General features: G+C 42.1%; 1 protein-coding gene across 1 annotated transcript in view; it reads right to left on the bottom strand.

The window, feature by feature from the left end:
* Nucleotides 1-2924: 2924 nt before the first annotated feature.
* Nucleotides 2925-16580, bottom strand: part of CN725425 (cDNA sequence CN725425) — a 62643-nt gene continuing 48987 nt past the window's right edge. The window contains exons 10-13 of the mRNA XM_030248865.1: nt 16438-16498; nt 12087-12150; nt 7570-7652; nt 2925-4604 (exon numbers count right to left, since the gene is read on the bottom strand). Of these exons, the coding sequence (XP_030104725.1) occupies nt 4119-4604; nt 7570-7652; nt 12087-12150; nt 16438-16498 (694 nt within the window). The 3' untranslated portion in view covers nt 2925-4118. The remainder of the gene's footprint in view (nt 4605-7569; nt 7653-12086; nt 12151-16437; nt 16499-16580) is intronic.

Genomic DNA, 16580 nt, shown 5'->3' with positions numbered 1-16580 from the left:
TCAAATTTACTCATGGAGATGGATATTTAAACAGGAAAAAAACTGACTGAAAAATGGGAAACAAATAGGGGAAAAAATTCTGAATAGATAAAACTTTACTGCATTCTTTGCAAATGTCCCTCCAAAATCAAAAAATAGACCAAAAAATTTTTCAAAATTTGTAACACATTCAGTTAAAATGGATCTCTATTCCCTGTTGTTTTGATAAATTCTAGGGAATGTTATATGTCTGTCATATCTCAGGGTGTAAGAATGAGATTCAAAGAGAATTCTATTAAACATGATGCCTGTGGGCATTTTTCTCACATAGTGACATGATATTTGAAAGTACGACTTCAAGAAGGCTTTCTCTGAGTACAATATAGTATCCTCATTTAATGTTAGAAAACGTGTTTGACAGATGACACCCAGAAGCCTTCCCGCCACCACATGGCCCACCCCTGCAGCAGGAGTCACTAGAGTCACTTCAGTGTGTAATTACATGGTGGAGGGATGAGAGAAAGTGGAAGATGTGTTTCTTGGATGAAGCAGAGGAATGAATTCTGTTTTCAAAACCATTTCATTGATCTGTGTCATTTTATTGGGGAATTGAGAGTTATCAATGAGCAGTGTTAGTTGAGTCTCATTGTTTTATTGTATTGATGTGTGTCCCCACTCCTTCTTCTGATTTTCTGGTCTGATACTATTTCTTTTTTTTGGTTCAGTCTGGTTAGCTTCTTCATATTAAAGTCTTCCTTTTAGTACTTTCTGTGGGGCTGTATTTGCAGAGGATACTGCTTAAAGTTGCTTTTATCATGGAATCTCTCTGGCTTTTTGTTCTCCCATCTATTGTGATGGAAAGTTTTGCTGGGTATTGTAGTCTGGGCTGGCATTTGTGATCTCATCAAAATCACAGGAGGGAGGGAGGGTGGGAGAAGGGAGGGGGATGGGAAAAGGGGAACATGATCAAGGAATGGAGGCAAGAGAGGAGCCCTGAGGACCAGCAGAATTAATGGAAATATGCAACCCCGGGAGGTGGGGACCCTCTAGAAAATACCAGACCTGGGAGGTGAGAGACTCTCAGGACTCAAAGGGAGGGACCTTAGATGAAATGCCCAGCAGTTAGGAGAGGGAACTTGTAGAGTCCATCTTCAGTAGAAAGACAGGGCATCAAGTGGAGGGATGGGGTTGCCATCCAACAGTCAAAAACTCTGACCCAGAATTGTTCCTGTCTAAAAGAACTCCAGCAACAAAAATGAAGAGGAGACTGAGGGAAAGAAAGGCAGTCCAGTGACTGGCCCAACTTGAGATCCATCTCAAGGAGAGTCTCTAAGACCTGACACTAACTGATGCTATGGTGTGCTTATAGATATGAGCCTAGCATGGCTGTCCTCCAAGAGGCCCAACAAGCAGCTGGCTGAGACATATGCAGATACTTAAACCCAACCAATTCACTGCAGTAAAGCACTAAAAGGAAAACTTTGGTTGAATTAGGGAATGGCTGGAAGAAGCTGAGGAGGAGGGCAACCCCATAGGAAAACCAGCAGTCTTAATTAACCTGGAACCAGAGCTCTCTCAGACACAGAGCCACCAACCAGGAAGCATACATGAGCTGGTCTGAGGCCCATGACGCATACACAGCTAAGGACTGCCTGGTCTGGCCTCAATGAGAGAAGCACCTAACCTTCTAGATACTTGAGGCTCCAGGGAGTGGGGAGGCCTGGCAGGGGGTTGGGGGAGTGGGACATCCTCTTGGAGACTGGGGGCGGGGGAGGGGGGGAGGAATAAGATGAGGAACTGTGGGAGAGCAGACCAGGAGGAGGGTAACTACTGGACTGTAAAAAAAAAGTAATAATAATTTTTTTTAAAATTATGAGTTGTAGTATATCCTACCAAGCCTCTCTGGTTTTTAGTCTAGACTGAGCAGTTGGGTGTTATACTAGTAGGTCTTCATTACATGCTATTTGGATATTTCCCCTTAAATCTTTTAATATTCTTTTAAATATACACTTTGTGTTTTGATTATGATGTGTCATGGGGCATTTCTTTTCTGGCCCTGTCTACTAGTGTTCTATATGCTTCTTGTGGCTTGATAGGCACCTCGTTCTTTAGGTTGGGGAATTTTTCTTTTATGATTTTGTTGAAGAGATTTTTCTGTCCCTTTGGTCTGGGTTTCTTCTTCTATTACTGTTATTTTTAGATTTGGTCTTTTTATGGTGTCCCGGGTTTCCTGGATGTCTTTTACTTCAGGTTTTGTTGTTGTTGTTTGTTTGTTTGTTTTAAAATACAACATTTTCCTTGACCAAGCTATCGAGTTCTTCCACCTTGTTTTCAATGTCTGAGATTGGGTTTTCCATCTTATGTATTCTTTTGAAGTTTCCCACTCTGACTCCTATGAGTTCTTAAATTTTTCATTTCCAGATTTCCCTCACTTCGGGCTTTGTTGATTCTTTCTACTTGGAAGTCTTGAACTGTTTGCTTCATTTTGTTCCATTGTCTGCTTGTACTTTTGTAGGTTTCATTAGATTTGTTCATTTTCTCTTTAAGGACCTCTAACATATTTGAGAAAGCTATTTTGAAGTCTCTGTGTTTCAGCCATATTGCATTTCTCAGGGCTTACTCTATGTAGTAGGGTTACTGGGGTCTAAGGAAGACATATTGTCCTGGAGGTTATTGGTTGTGTTTTTATGATGGTATCTAGGCATCTGGGTTTTGGGTGATTGAAATTCTAGGTGCTACTACCTGGTCTTGTCATTGTTGGGTGGGTATTTGGTTCCTTAGTTCCTGTTGGCCTCTCTGGTTCTTAGGACAGTGTGGTGGTTGTGGATTGTCTGGTATGGAATGCTTCTCAGGTCCTGATGGGTGTGGCCATTGGGCGTGTCCCAGTTAGACTGTGTTTCTTAGTATTAGAAACTGGGCTTAATATTAGAGATGTGCTGGGGGGGGGGGGGAAGGGCAGAGGCCCTTAGGAGTAAGGAAATCAGGCTATGCCACTATGCTCTGCTTAGTCTCCTGGAAATGGGGGACAAGAGAGAGGAGCACCCACAGCTGATAAGTTGCTACAGAGATAGATATGAGTCTGGGGAGTTAGATTTGGAGAAAAGGAGGGAAGATGAAGATACGAAGATCACTACTTGCTCCCCTGGCCTGTTTGCTCTTCTGGCCTGTGTTGCCCACAGTTTCCCAGGGAGTGCCTGAGACAGGTAGAGGCTGAGACAAAAGGATGGTTTGGTGAGAAAGGCTATAGGCCATCTGAAGATGGGGGGGTCAGAGAGGAAGGGAGGGTGCAGCAGGTAGACTGCACAGAGCTCTGGATCAGAAAGGATTTGGGAGAAAAGAGAGAGAGTGAAGGTCTAAAGCTCACATTTGTTAGATGATATAACTACATCAAGGTTTAAAATAATTATCAAGAGAAATAAAGTAATTGTGAATATTTTAATTCAAATAAAGACAAATAAACATGAGAATGACAACATATATATCAAGAATGGCAAGTTACATATATGTATGTATGTGTGCATACACATGAGTGCATATTTATGTGTGCATATGTATATATATGTGTGTGTGTGTGTGTGTGTACAGATTTTCTATGAATAAGACTTGTACTGGCTGGTTTTGTGTGCCAACTTGACACAAGCTGGAGTTATCACAGAGAAAGGAGCCTTCTTGAGGAAATGCCTCCATGAGATCCAGCTGTAAGGCATTTTCTCAATTAGTGATCAAGGCAGTAGGGCCCATGGTAGTCTTGGTTCTATAAGAAAGCAAGCTGAGCAAGCCAGGGGAAGCAAGCCAGTAAGGAACATCCCTCCATGGCCTCGGCATTGGCTCCTGCCTCCAGGTTCCTGTCCTGTGTGAGTTCCATCCTGACTTCCTTTGATGATAAACAGCAATGTGGAAGTGTAAGCTGAATAAACCCTTTCCTCCCCAACTTGCTTCCTGATGTTTTGTGCAGGAATAGACAAGGCTATTAGAGAACTATTAAATACATGAATATTAAAACTGTCTAGAAACAATAGTTCTTAAAACCCCCTTTATGTTCAGCCTCATTTTCTCATTACGTATTATGTTAAGGAAGGACTGAACACTTTCTACTGCCTTCCAAGGGTAAATGAAACACTGCTTCCTAGTTGGAAATGTTAGAGTGAGTTACTTGTAGGTGTTTCCTGCCCTCCAGTGGTATCTGCCGTCCTATCTTCAGTGCAGCTGCCAGCCTCAGGATGGGAGGACTCCTTTTCTCTTATCAACACTGGACTACTCATACATGAGCACCGTGTAATGATGGTGCACTGTACAGCAACATCTGCTGTGTTCCCCACAAGGGGCGCTTCCTCTGTCTGTACCCCTACGTCACATCTCCCAGCCTGAAGCACACAGTTATCAGTGCTTTTGTTTTGCACTGTGTGCTCTGAATTGCACTGAGACTCTGGAAATGCATCAGCATTATTTTTCTCAGAGGACTGGAGACATTTATGATTCTGCTTATGAGCTGTGGCATCGTCTTTCACAGTTATGTCATCGAAATGATTTTCCATCTTTTCCAGACAACAATTACCAGTTGTCTCTGTGGCTTTCTTGTTTGAATCTTCAGTTTGCTGCTGTATCTGATCTTCATCTTCAGATATCTAAAAGAAATTAAAGAGGTCTATGGTAAATTAAAACTAACCATTTCAAATCAGTCTTTAAATTCAGTCTAGGAAATTTTTCAAAACTGAAGAGAGCTTGATAGGTTACAAATCAAAGCAGACATAACATCAAAGATTAGTCGAAGGCTCTCCCACAGCTCCCAGAACGCTGAGGGGTTTTAAACAGCAATAATAACAAGAGTCAGTGCAATAAAAATGCAGAAGAGAAGAGCTATCACATCCTCTTCTCAGACTGTAGTCCCGGGCTTTATTAACCCATGACACTCTTCAACTACTTAGAAAGGGTGGAGAAGTCATGTGTTGCCAGGGAGCTGTGACAAGTGTGACCGTACCGTGTTCACTCACTGGCTCCTTAAGTGAAATATTTCAGTTCCATACTGTCATTATATCCATCCCACAAAAGACACAATATCTTAAGGAGAAAATGAGGATGTCAGTTAACTGGAAAGTAGGTGGTTACAATAGATACTGCAACTGTTATATAAAGGGACAAGCTTTGTTGACTTTCATTTCTCAACTTTATAAGTAATTTATGAAAGCTAATGGAACTACTGTATAGATATTGTAATTAAAATTGTGTTTACTGTGATTGTAGTTGAGTAGAAGAGTGCATGCCAATAATGTATGAAGCTAGTATTTCAATCCCTCCCATGGTGAAGAAAAATAAAATACATTTTGACTATTCAAGCTGAAAAGTGGAGAGACAAAGTCTGAATGATGAAAAACTAAAATGCGATCTAGACTTTAGTTGACTGACACTGGGCAGCAAAAGCAGCCCAAGAAATGCACCTGGCTGGCTGCGTACAAACTGGAGAGGGCAGGTCCTGTGCATCTATCTCATCCGTTCACCATGAGTGACGTCTGCACTCACGGGGAAGACCTGCTGCACTCTTACACATAATCACAGATAAAAATGAAATTCATCAAATAATCACATAGCTGAAAAACTGACAAAAGCATTATGAAGACTAAGCATGAAGCACGTGGCAGCCATATGAGGCCTCACTTAGACTGTGGAGCCACTGAAGAACTCGGCAGAAATGACAACACGCTGACACCTGAAACACGGGAGGCTCGAGAAGCAGAGTATGTACGAGAGTGGATCAAAGCCCTCAGTGTGAAACGGCAGAGAAAACAGGCAGTGCAGTGCAGTGCACGCCACCCTTGCAAGGATGCAATGTACAAATAGGAGTCTATTTGCTCAGGAGTTAGGGCCAACATTGTGGATTGGGACCTCATAAAACCAAAGCAGAGGAGAAACTGGTGCACTAGTGCCTGTAGATCAGGACAAGGAAGGGAGAATATTAAATACCAATCGAAGTCAGTTTTCAGAGTCGGGAGATGCTATGAAACATTTAGATGGGTTAGTAAAATAGGAACCTACTAATTGAGAGGAACATGATTGAATTGGTGTTCTAAACAAGTCTTGATCTTTGCTCCTCAGAGAGGAAGTTGGGGCAAAAACAAAGTACTAGGATCTTTTGAAAAACAAGCCTAACCATTCATGAACAAAGTGGTGGGAACAGAGTAGGAGAAGCTCTAGTGGGAGAGACTGAGAAGTAGGGGAATTTGCAATCAATCAGGTGAAGTGAATCTAGGCTTCTGAAATAAACACTTGGGTATACTGAAAAAGAGTCCATAGATATGGGGAAATACCAAACAGCTTAAAAGAGAAATCAGTTTGAAATATGAAAGGGTAGAGATTCTCTTAACTATGAAAGAAATGACCAAGAGAACACGTAAATAAAGATCAGAGCTGAAGTCGTGGTGCTTCACAACTGCCATTTCAGCAATGTGTAACATCAGTGCAGCTTTAGAACACGGGACAACAGAAGAGTATATACAAGACCCTAGTCATCACACTGTCATGGATGGGTCCTTATAAACTGGAGGCTGGAAAGTTTGCATGTTGGTTAGTTAGGTAACGATACAAACTACAGTCATCTGGGAAGAGAAAATATTAATTAAGGGACTGTCTCCATCAGATTACTTGTAGGCAATTTTATATAGTTTTTTTCTTGATTAATGAAAGGTGTGGCTGGCAGGGTGGGAGGAGCAGCACACTGTGGGTGGGGCCACCCCTGGACAGAGGTCCTGGACTGTATAAGAAAGCAGGCTGAGGAGGCGACGCAGAGCAAACCTGTAAGCAGCACTCCTCCATGGTTCCTGTCTCTGCTTCGGACCGATTGCCTGCCCTCACTTCCTTCAGAGATCAGCTAGGATCAGGACATTTAAGCCAAGCAACCACTGTCTTCTAAGTTGCTTTTGTAATGCTGCTAATCAAAGCGAGAGAACAGACTCTAGCCCAGTCTGGCAATGCAGATGTCGCTGGTGTCCTTAGCAAACCCTGCTTGGCACACCAGAGGCCAGAGGCAGGAGCAATGAGGAAACGGAGTGAAGGGAGGAGATTTTCATTCAACCGTGGTTCATGAGAAGTGTGACAATTTCCACTCAGAATATCATATGCCACCCTACTGAGATTTCAGTCTTTGACAACACTGAGTAGTTTACCACATTTTATAAGCCTCAAAATTATGTTTTTAGTGTTTATTTGGTTATTCTACATTTCAAATTATTGTGAATTCTTAAAAAAATAAATAAATGATATATTATGTTTATCTGTATACATTTATGTGATACAATAAGTACATATATATACAAGTGTGTGTATATTTATATATCTTGATAAGAAACTTTTATAAAAATTTATTCACTTTATAGATGTAAATCACTAATACTTGGTCAAATAGTTAATTTTACTTTATTGTTTACATTTTTCTAACATTACATTTTAAATTTTCCTAAGATTTTTAACTTTGAAAATAACTTTTGTTTGTGTAATTTTTTTTCTATGGTTGGCTGAACTCTTCTTAAAGTAAAAAGAGACAAAAATGATGTTAAATTAATATAGCATACATTAATAAGCCAAAAATCAGTGACTTACCAAGTCAGTACTGGAGCTGAACGTGCTCTCGGTCGGCCGAGGAGAGTAGCTGGCAGACTGGCTGCTCTGCGAAGACTCCAGGTCTGAAAGAAAGGTTCATTCGTGCTACGCATGCGTCAGCAAAGTGAAAGGCATCGAGTGTCACTGACTGAGCAACCGGCGCTGTTAAATGTGCCAGGCTTACTTAAAGGTTTGAAGTTTAACACTTGTTTTTCTAGCAGGACAAATAGGTGTTTTCTCTTTAAAAGATTTGTGTCCACAAGTAAATTAAATTTCAAAATGACATAAAATAAGAGTAGAGAAAATAGGATTGACTTTTCAATATATGAACCATTTTTAAGAGCGAATATCTTAAAGTGTGACCCAGGAGGCACCAAGCTCATGAAGCCTGCGGCATGGGGTGCCTGCTTGTCTAGCGAGCAGACATCTCAGTGCAGTCAGGACTGTGCGATGCCGCCTAGCATGTCAGTATCTGCTTAGTCAATTACTTTTCAATTCCAAATAAAGTTTGGAATGGGACTGGATGTATGTCGTGGCTTTGTACCACACATAAACACTGCAGAACAATGGCAGCTTCCATTACCTTGTGCCTTGGTTTATGTATTTTCAACAAGAAAAGCAAGCAGAAATGAAAACCAAGCAGGAACGCATAAGGAAGCAGTCACCCTCACTCACTGCAATTAACCATGAGCACTAGCTACTCATGTCCTGTGTCAGGACTGATGCTCTCTGTAACAGAAACTGAGCTCCGCTAGCTGTGAGGGACAGAACCTAGTTGTGCTCTAATACCTGCATACACGAGAACAAAATAAATTAAAAATTAATTTTAAAAAGTTATACTTCCACAGGGCAGTTATCTCTGAAGAAAAGTGAGGACTTGATATGACTGATAACAGTATAATCGACGCCTCCTCTGCCTTCATAAGGCTCAGCACGTGCATAGGCGCTATCATCCCAGACACCACAAAGAAGAAGCATGGTGGCTCCCGAGGCCTCACCAAGAACACAGGATGAAACGGTGTGAGGACAAAAGGGACAGCTCACTTCAGCAGTTCCTGAGCAACAACGACACAGGTCGCTAAGGTGGTCTCTAAGGCTAAGCGGACATGCTCTCAAAGTGTTCATGATCTTGTGCTGCAGAGAGGAAGTGTGTGGTTTGAATAAGAATGGCCTCGTTAGGTGAACTCACATAAGTAGATGTTTAGTTCCTGGCAGAGTCTGTTTAGGAGGGATGAGGGGTGGGACCTTGTTGCAGAAAGTGTGTTACTTTGAGACCTCAGAGGCCCAGTCTCTCTGTCTGTCTGCTGCTTGTGGATCAGATGGCGAGCTCTCAGCTACTGCTCTAACACCATGCCTGCCGCCGCCATGCTTCCTGCCATGATCACCACTGGCTCAACCTCTGAAACTGTAAGCAAGCCCCAAGTCACATGCTTTCTTTCCTAAGAGTTGCCTTGGTCATGGTGTCTCTTCACAGCAATAGGATAGCACCTAAGACAAGGAGTGTGACTTTGTAGGAAGAGGTGTGCCATTGGGGTAGGTCTTGAGGATTCAGAAGCCAACTTATTCCCAGTCAGTTTGCTCTCTTTCACTCTGCCGCCACACGCTTGTGGATCCGGATGTAAGTTCTCAGCTCCTGCGCCACTGCTGTACTTGCCTGCCTACTGCTACCCTCTCCACCATGATGGTCATGGACTCAATCCAAACAAGATTTGGCTATACCCGTGCTCTCACCTGCACTGCAGAAATGAGAGATGACTCAGGTTATGGGAAGGTAAGAGGGGGTGCACCATACAGCATGCGAGATCAAACAGACAGGCAACAGAGACAGGAGTCCAACTGTGGCACCACAGCCTAAAGCTAGGAATGCACACTGGGCAGAGGTACTACTCAGCAGAGTTCCTACCCAGCCAAAGTACACACAACCGTAGGAGGAAGAATAAGGAAGTTGGTGCACTATTCCAATGGCTGTGGCACAGGGAAAGAGGCTGGCAGGCCTTCCACACCTGCTCAGAGCCTGAGTCACAAAGAGTTACTTCTTTGTAAAGATGCTTAAAATACCAGAGGCAAGGTCATACTTGCAGGCAGGAAATACAGCCTGGGGAACTCTCTCTGTCTCAGTCACAGAAATCCTCAAAGGACATACTTGACTTATTTGAATTACTAGGGCAAGCAGCCTTCTCTCCCACCCATAGGGACTGATGGAAAAGACAAGAGAAGGCAGATAAAATCAACTGGGAAGAAATATTGACTGGGTTCATAACAGTTTCTACCTACTTTTTTTTCTGGGATGTCAAAAGAGAAAAAAAATCCCTGAATGAATGTGTAGGGAATGGGTGAGTCCCGAGCAAGTGAACTGCTCCCACAGCTGGCGTGAACACAGCCATGTCAAGGACTCCAGGGCCTCCAATGCAAATGACAAAGCTGCCCCTGGTCTGTGTGCAGTACTGACCACGTATAAGCAACATAGTGACTGCAGCTTCTTCCTCCCTCCAGGGATTTAGAGCCTGAGACCACTTCCCACAGAGACCTCATACTGAGGCTGGATCCACCTGCATCCTTGTTCAGCTGCACACAAACGTCTTCCTCCCTGACTCAGATGTATCTAAGAACCACGCTGGTTGTCCAGGTTATCGCTGCTGTGCACTCCATCAGCACACTCATTGCATGCAACTCCAGAGTTTCCGTATGTGTGCTGTCAGTTCTTCACTCTCATTGGCCGGTCAGGGCAATCCGTAAAGTTGAGCAGGTCATGGCACTTCTTAAACTTCATCTTCCACTATTGACATTTTGTGCTTTAATTGTTCTTAGTTGTGCTTTAACTTGTCTCTCCCTATTTTCCAGGAAAGGCTGCTCTGGCTGTGTTTTCCACTTTGCAACATAGTTTACCCTTATACTAGCCTTTCTCATTCTTACTTTACTCGCTTGTTTTTCCTTCTCCCACTATTTCCTCAAAAACAAAACAAACAAACAAAAAACAAACCTCTTGCCTATAAAAAAATTGCAAAGTAAAATTTCCACACATACTATTCTATGGTGTCTGTCTGAATTTCGGGGACAAGGGGAAGTGCACACATTTCTAGTACAAGCTGACACTGGAATGTCATCAAATCACTATATCTGTTACTCAGCCAACTTCCCCCTAAAGAGTCAAGTGAAGACAACTCACCAGAACTCACACAAGATAAATGAAGTTCAGACAAACTCAGCAGATTAGGAAAGACAAGTAGACAAACCAATCAGTAACTTCAGGCAAAATTTGAAATACAGAGGAAAAATTCAGCCAGGAACTAGAAATACAAAAGAAGAGAAGGAAGAAAAGGAAGAGGAGGAGGATGAAAAAGAGGAAGAAAAGAGGAAGAGGAAGAGAAGGAGGAGGAGGAGGAACAAGAGGAGGAGGAGGAGAAAGAGAAGGAAGCTAACAGAAAATTAGGAAAGAAAAGAGCCAACACAACAAACAGCTCGGTGGACTCATCAACAGCTGAGACCACACGGAGAAAATGCCAAGGACGGAGACAAATCAAGACAAATGCCCTACGGTACATGCAAAGAGAAAGCACAATGAGCCTGACAAGATGTTCGAGAACTCTGGAGCATGATTGCAAGGACAACCCCAAGAATCCAAGGTAAAAATGAACTAGAGAGAATCAAACAGCATCAACAGTTTGTTCAAAAAATTATAGCACAAGTACTAAACCCAGAAAAAGAAACCCCCTACCTTTACACCCCAAAAGGTAGGGGGTGTAAAGCCCCCAAAGGACCTGAGCAGAGAAGAACCTCTCCAGGGTGTAGCACAGTTAGAATGCCAAAAACACACAAGAAGCGCAACATTCAAAGCTGTAAGAGGAAAATACCAATGGCAGAAATGTCAGACTAACAACATCACATCTCACGTCAACTTGGAAAGTAAATAACTGTCGATCAGAATTGCTACACCTACGAAGATTATCTTTTGAGCTTGATGGAGAAATAACATTTCAAGATAAGCACAAGCTAAGATAATTCAGGAAATATACCTAAGAAGAACTTTTATGTGTGTTCCAGAACTATCAAGAATGGTCAGAATAGCCAAGGACACAATAGTGACAGCACCAGAGTCCAGCGCCAGAAGATGCACAAGTCTAATAGAGCGTGTAAATGCACACGGTGCTGGATGGCAGGAAAAAAACTAATCCGTGAAAGCCACGAATAACAGAGTGGACGGATCTCAAAATAGAATATCTGCTGAAAAGGGAAAACAGACTAAAAAAAAAAAAAAAAAAAACAAAACAGGTAATAGTGACCTCTACGGACCATAGTAGGAAATGCAACAGGCCACATTCAAACTACAGCTGTGAAATTGTAAATTTACACTATATGCGTTCATTGTTGACTATTTTATAAAAGAAAAAACAAATTTAATGAATTGTATTTTAGAATATCTATGAAATACATACTGGTAAACCCTTTAAAACATTTAAAATTCAGTTTCTATCTTTTTCTTTTCTAAAATAATAAACTTAACACATAGTTATACTCACAGATTTTCTCAGTAGACATAGGCTGCCCTTTTAAAGGACACATTCCTCTTCTTTCCATTGGGATCTAGAGAAAAGAATCAAAAATTTAAAAACCCAAAGTAGGGATAACAGTATTCATTTATATCTACACTGTCAGCCTGTTTATACCACTTCTGCTTTGTATTACTTTCTTTCAATAAAGACAACTTCACAAAGAAAACCCTCTCCAACTGAATTGAAATTCCACTCGGCTTAGAAACATCGAGAACAGAGGAAAGCTTTGCTAAGAACTACAGCACTAACAAAAGGAGAGGCTGCGCTCCATCATGGAGCGCGTAGCTGAAAATAAATGCAAGAGACTAAAGTACTTGAGAATTTAGTCTGCTATACTTTTTCTGGATTTGTTTTGTTTGTTCGTTTGTTTGTTTTGTCTTTTAGGTTGGCTATCAGTTACTACTTCTCCTTTTAAAGATACAGTCAGAGCTTAGGATTGTAAATCACCTTCAGAACACACAATTGGTGTAAATTTACTACTTTTCTATGTAATTAATGATTTTTGTTTCCTTTATCGTTTTTTAAAACCAGGGTGTTTCTTAATTTCTAGGAAGTTAGTGAGGTTAAACAACTGGGTTTATTTTGTTGTTCTACTCCGGGTTCTTATAAATAAAGCCTGATAAGAGACTATGGCTACAGATGTCTCTGCTGGGAGGGTGTGGTGCCTTTTATCTCTGAAAGGCTACGTGACAGTTTGTATGGACAGAAAGGAGCACTTGCTGTGCCTTTTGGTGGGACACAGTTAAGGAGATATTGTCAAGCTGTCTCTCTTTCCTCTTGGACGTAAAGCCAGTTTACATTTCTCCCAAAGGAGAGGGAGCTCTGCTTGCTCCCTGGACCCAATATCTGTCTGAATTGCTTTTCTGTTACTGCAATAAACCATAGGACCATGGGAACTTAGAGAAGAGAGTGTTTACTGTGGAGGTGTCTGGCTTCCGAGGGTTAGAGCTCAGGACAGCTGAGCACAGGCAGGGCAACCTGACCAGCTAAAGCTTACATCTGGATTCAAAAGATGGGGGAAGAATTAGACACTTAAAAGGATGTGAGTCCTTCTGAAACCTCAAGGTCCACTTCCAGTTATACTCCCTCCAACGAGGCCACACTTCCTAATCCTGCCCAAAGAGGTCCATCAACTGGGGAGCAAATACCAAATGTAGGAGCCCATGGCGGCCACCCAAAGGAGAGGGGGCTCTGCTTGCTCTGCAGGAGAGAGGGGCTCCCTCAGCCTGAGAGCAGCGCTTCATGCTTACTAAGATTGCAAGTGCTGCTTCCTTCTTCTCCTTCCATGGGCTCTGCCCTCCCAAAGGCAAGGACAGTATTGCGTATGATCTATATTTGTCAATATTATGCACACACATAACCAATAGCTTTTATTTTTAATCTTTGTATCTATGATCTAGAAATGCATAGGGCTTTTTCTTTTTTACTTTGAAGCTCTTCACAATGTGTATGGTAATTTCAAAGCACCTCTGATTCCTTCCATTTTATGTAGGAGTGTGACTTCATTTACTTTCTACCTTAGTCAGGTGCCCCAGTGTGGCAGAAGAAACAGAGAAATGAGGGGGAGGAAAGAAGCTCAGTATAGGAGGGGACAAAGGGACAAGGGATAAATAACATGGGGGTTGTTTGTGTTGAAAGCCTCTAGAAACCATAGTCTGTCTATTTACCTAAAACTATGCATAATACATGTGAGTATACATGTATATGTATGTTATCGACATTACTGGAGCTTTTGTATTTTAAGACATCTCTTCTGTTTACAGCTCAGTTTAGAGGGTACGTCTTTATTATTTATACTGGGGAAATGTGGGTTCCTTAAAATCAGCTCAGCAACAGCACTAATGACCACATGCCCGCAGTGGAGAGGCCCCCCTTGTGTCCTCTAACCATGTTCTATTAGCACTCCTCACAGCTTCCTGCTGTGTCACTCAATCTCCTCTTCTGCCTTGCTGAAATGCTAGGGCTTTTCTGGAAGCTGTCTACTAACTTGTATTCTAAACCTTTTCTCCTGAGAACTGTATACATGATGTATTCAACAAAGACCAATGTATTAACGACTCGCGGCTTCAGCTGGCCTACAGCCTGTGAATGCAAATGCCTAAAACCATAGGCCATGGATCCCAAGCTCCTCGTGTCAGCCTTATCATTCAGAAATCTGCTCCTCCCCAAGTCAGAGAACAAGGAGGCACTAGCAAACAAACAGAACAACACAGCCTGGAGATCATAACTTATATAATAGCACGGTTGCTTCGTTCTCTTCCTAAAACCTCCTGGTAAATAAGCATTTCTCCCACACACACCTCAGAGACCCAGCCCTTTTCCATCTTGTGGCTCCAGGATTGCTTAGGGACATCACTGCCATCCAGTCATCAGCAAAGACAGAATACAGAAAAGCAACTTCCACTCCTCACAAGCCTTAGACTAGAGCGATGTATGCAGCGGCCTTTGCTAACTTGTCAGCCTTCTAGCCACAGGGTAAGCATGGCTAGGAAGCCACTTCCCAGCAGCAACCCTCTGCGCACAGAGAGTGAGGGCAGACTGAGCTGTCATGGGTCTCGTCTGCCACCTCCTGTTTTCAGGTTTGGTGAATTGTGCCATGATACTTCTCATTCACGTTTCTAGACCAGCAAGGGTACACTTTTCTCAGTTTCCTCCTGTCCCTTTACTAACCACAATCCGTAAAGGCCACCCAAATTCTCAGTCTAAGTCACCTTTCCATCCTGAACACCACTGCCCAGCTTTAAAAACACAATATCGGAGAAAAGGAAAAAAAAAAAAGAGGCCCAGCAGATAAAAACATTTGCACAAACCATATGACCCAAGTTCAATTGCTAGGAACACGGAAAAGTGGAAAGACAAAACCAATCCACACAGTTGTCCTCTGATTTTACACATATGCTGGGGTATGTGTGGCCCTCCTCCATCAATTAATAATCAAGACAATAATAATCAATGTCTCAGAGACATCTGCACAGGACAGTTTGGTCCAGGTAGTTCTGCAATGGTGGCTTTTCTCTCAGGGGATGCTAGGCTTCCTCAGGTTGACCATTAAAGCTGACTAGGACACTCAGCCTGGAATGTGTCTGCTAATCACATCTGTCTCTGTTGACAAGGTCAACTGCAATTCTAATGTCACCATTCTTCCCTGCTAGGACTTTTAGTGGGTCTCTGTTTACTGACAGGAAATTAAAGTGCTAAATATCATACAAATTCATTTGTGAGCTGGCTCTTTATTTTTGGCCAGAATTAACTTTTTGCTATTCCAGCACCCCCTTGTAATTTATAAGTTGTGTCTATGACAATAATTAAAATTGAACAAGGTTCTAGAACTTTGTAAAACAAACAAACAAAAGCCCTCAGTTACACCTCACTTTCTGTTACTACTTCCCCTAGATAGCCAAGGCATCCAGCAAGCTCATAACTGGAAGCTGTGCTCAGAAACTGCCTGCTCTATAGGTCTCCCTGCTAACTACCCAGGAAAATTAAAAGGCCATTTCCCTGGGCTCCCCATGCCCTTGGGATAAGCTGAGTGGCGGCCATTTATCTACATGCATTACTCTTGCTGTCTGCATAGCCACGGGAGAGGTTTACATGCAGGTTATATATCATTTTACATGTGTACCTTGCAGAACAAAGTGTAGACAGAATGCAAGCTTCAAGAGATGAAGAAAAAAAAAAACTCCCTGGTACCATTTTCTGTCCAGTGCTTACATAGTGTTCTTAACACTCAATACACGCACATTGTCTTAGGGTTTCTATTTCTGGGATGATACACCATGACTAATGCACCTTGAGGAGGAAAGGGCTTATTTCAGCCTGCTTTCACATAGACCCCAGGACCACCAGGACAGTGATGCCCGCACCCACAATGGTTGGGGACATCCCCCATTAATCACTTATTAAGAAAATGCCCCACAGCTGGAGCTTATGTGGCTATTTTCTCAACTGAGTCTCCCTCCTTTCAAATGACTCTATCCAGTGTCAATGATATAGAACTAGCAAGCACACTTACTAAGGACAAACTGTGACAGTTCAGAATTTCATGTTAAGTAAGACAGTGGTCCAGTTCCTGACTCAGATGTACTCACCAAGAGACTGCTGAAAACAAAAGCAATTTTTCTTCAACAAAATCTTACAGTGCACTAGAAACAATTTTCAAAGGTATCTAAGCCATAACTTTTTCAGTTTAAGAGGATAGGAGTGTACATAAAAGTAAACTTAAGAATAAAAACTAATCTTAAACCAAGGTAACCTAAATGCTAAAATATGGCAACACACACTGGATTAATTAAAAAGACAACATGACAGTGAGCTTTACCTCATTCTGGTCAAAATCACATGACTGTTTGCAGTGTAATTCTTCCAAAGGAATATCAGCCCTACGGATTATTAAAAACAAGTATTAAAGCATATTTCGTCTGACAGTTATTATTCTAAATTATTGTTTCAAAACTAGGTCTC

This window comes from Mus musculus, chromosome 15, assembly GCF_000001635.26.
Source record: "Mus musculus strain C57BL/6J chromosome 15, GRCm38.p6 C57BL/6J".
In the NCBI taxonomy this organism is placed as follows: domain Eukaryota; kingdom Metazoa; phylum Chordata; class Mammalia; order Rodentia; family Muridae; genus Mus; species Mus musculus.
This window is presented reverse-complemented; position numbering and strand designations above follow the sequence as displayed.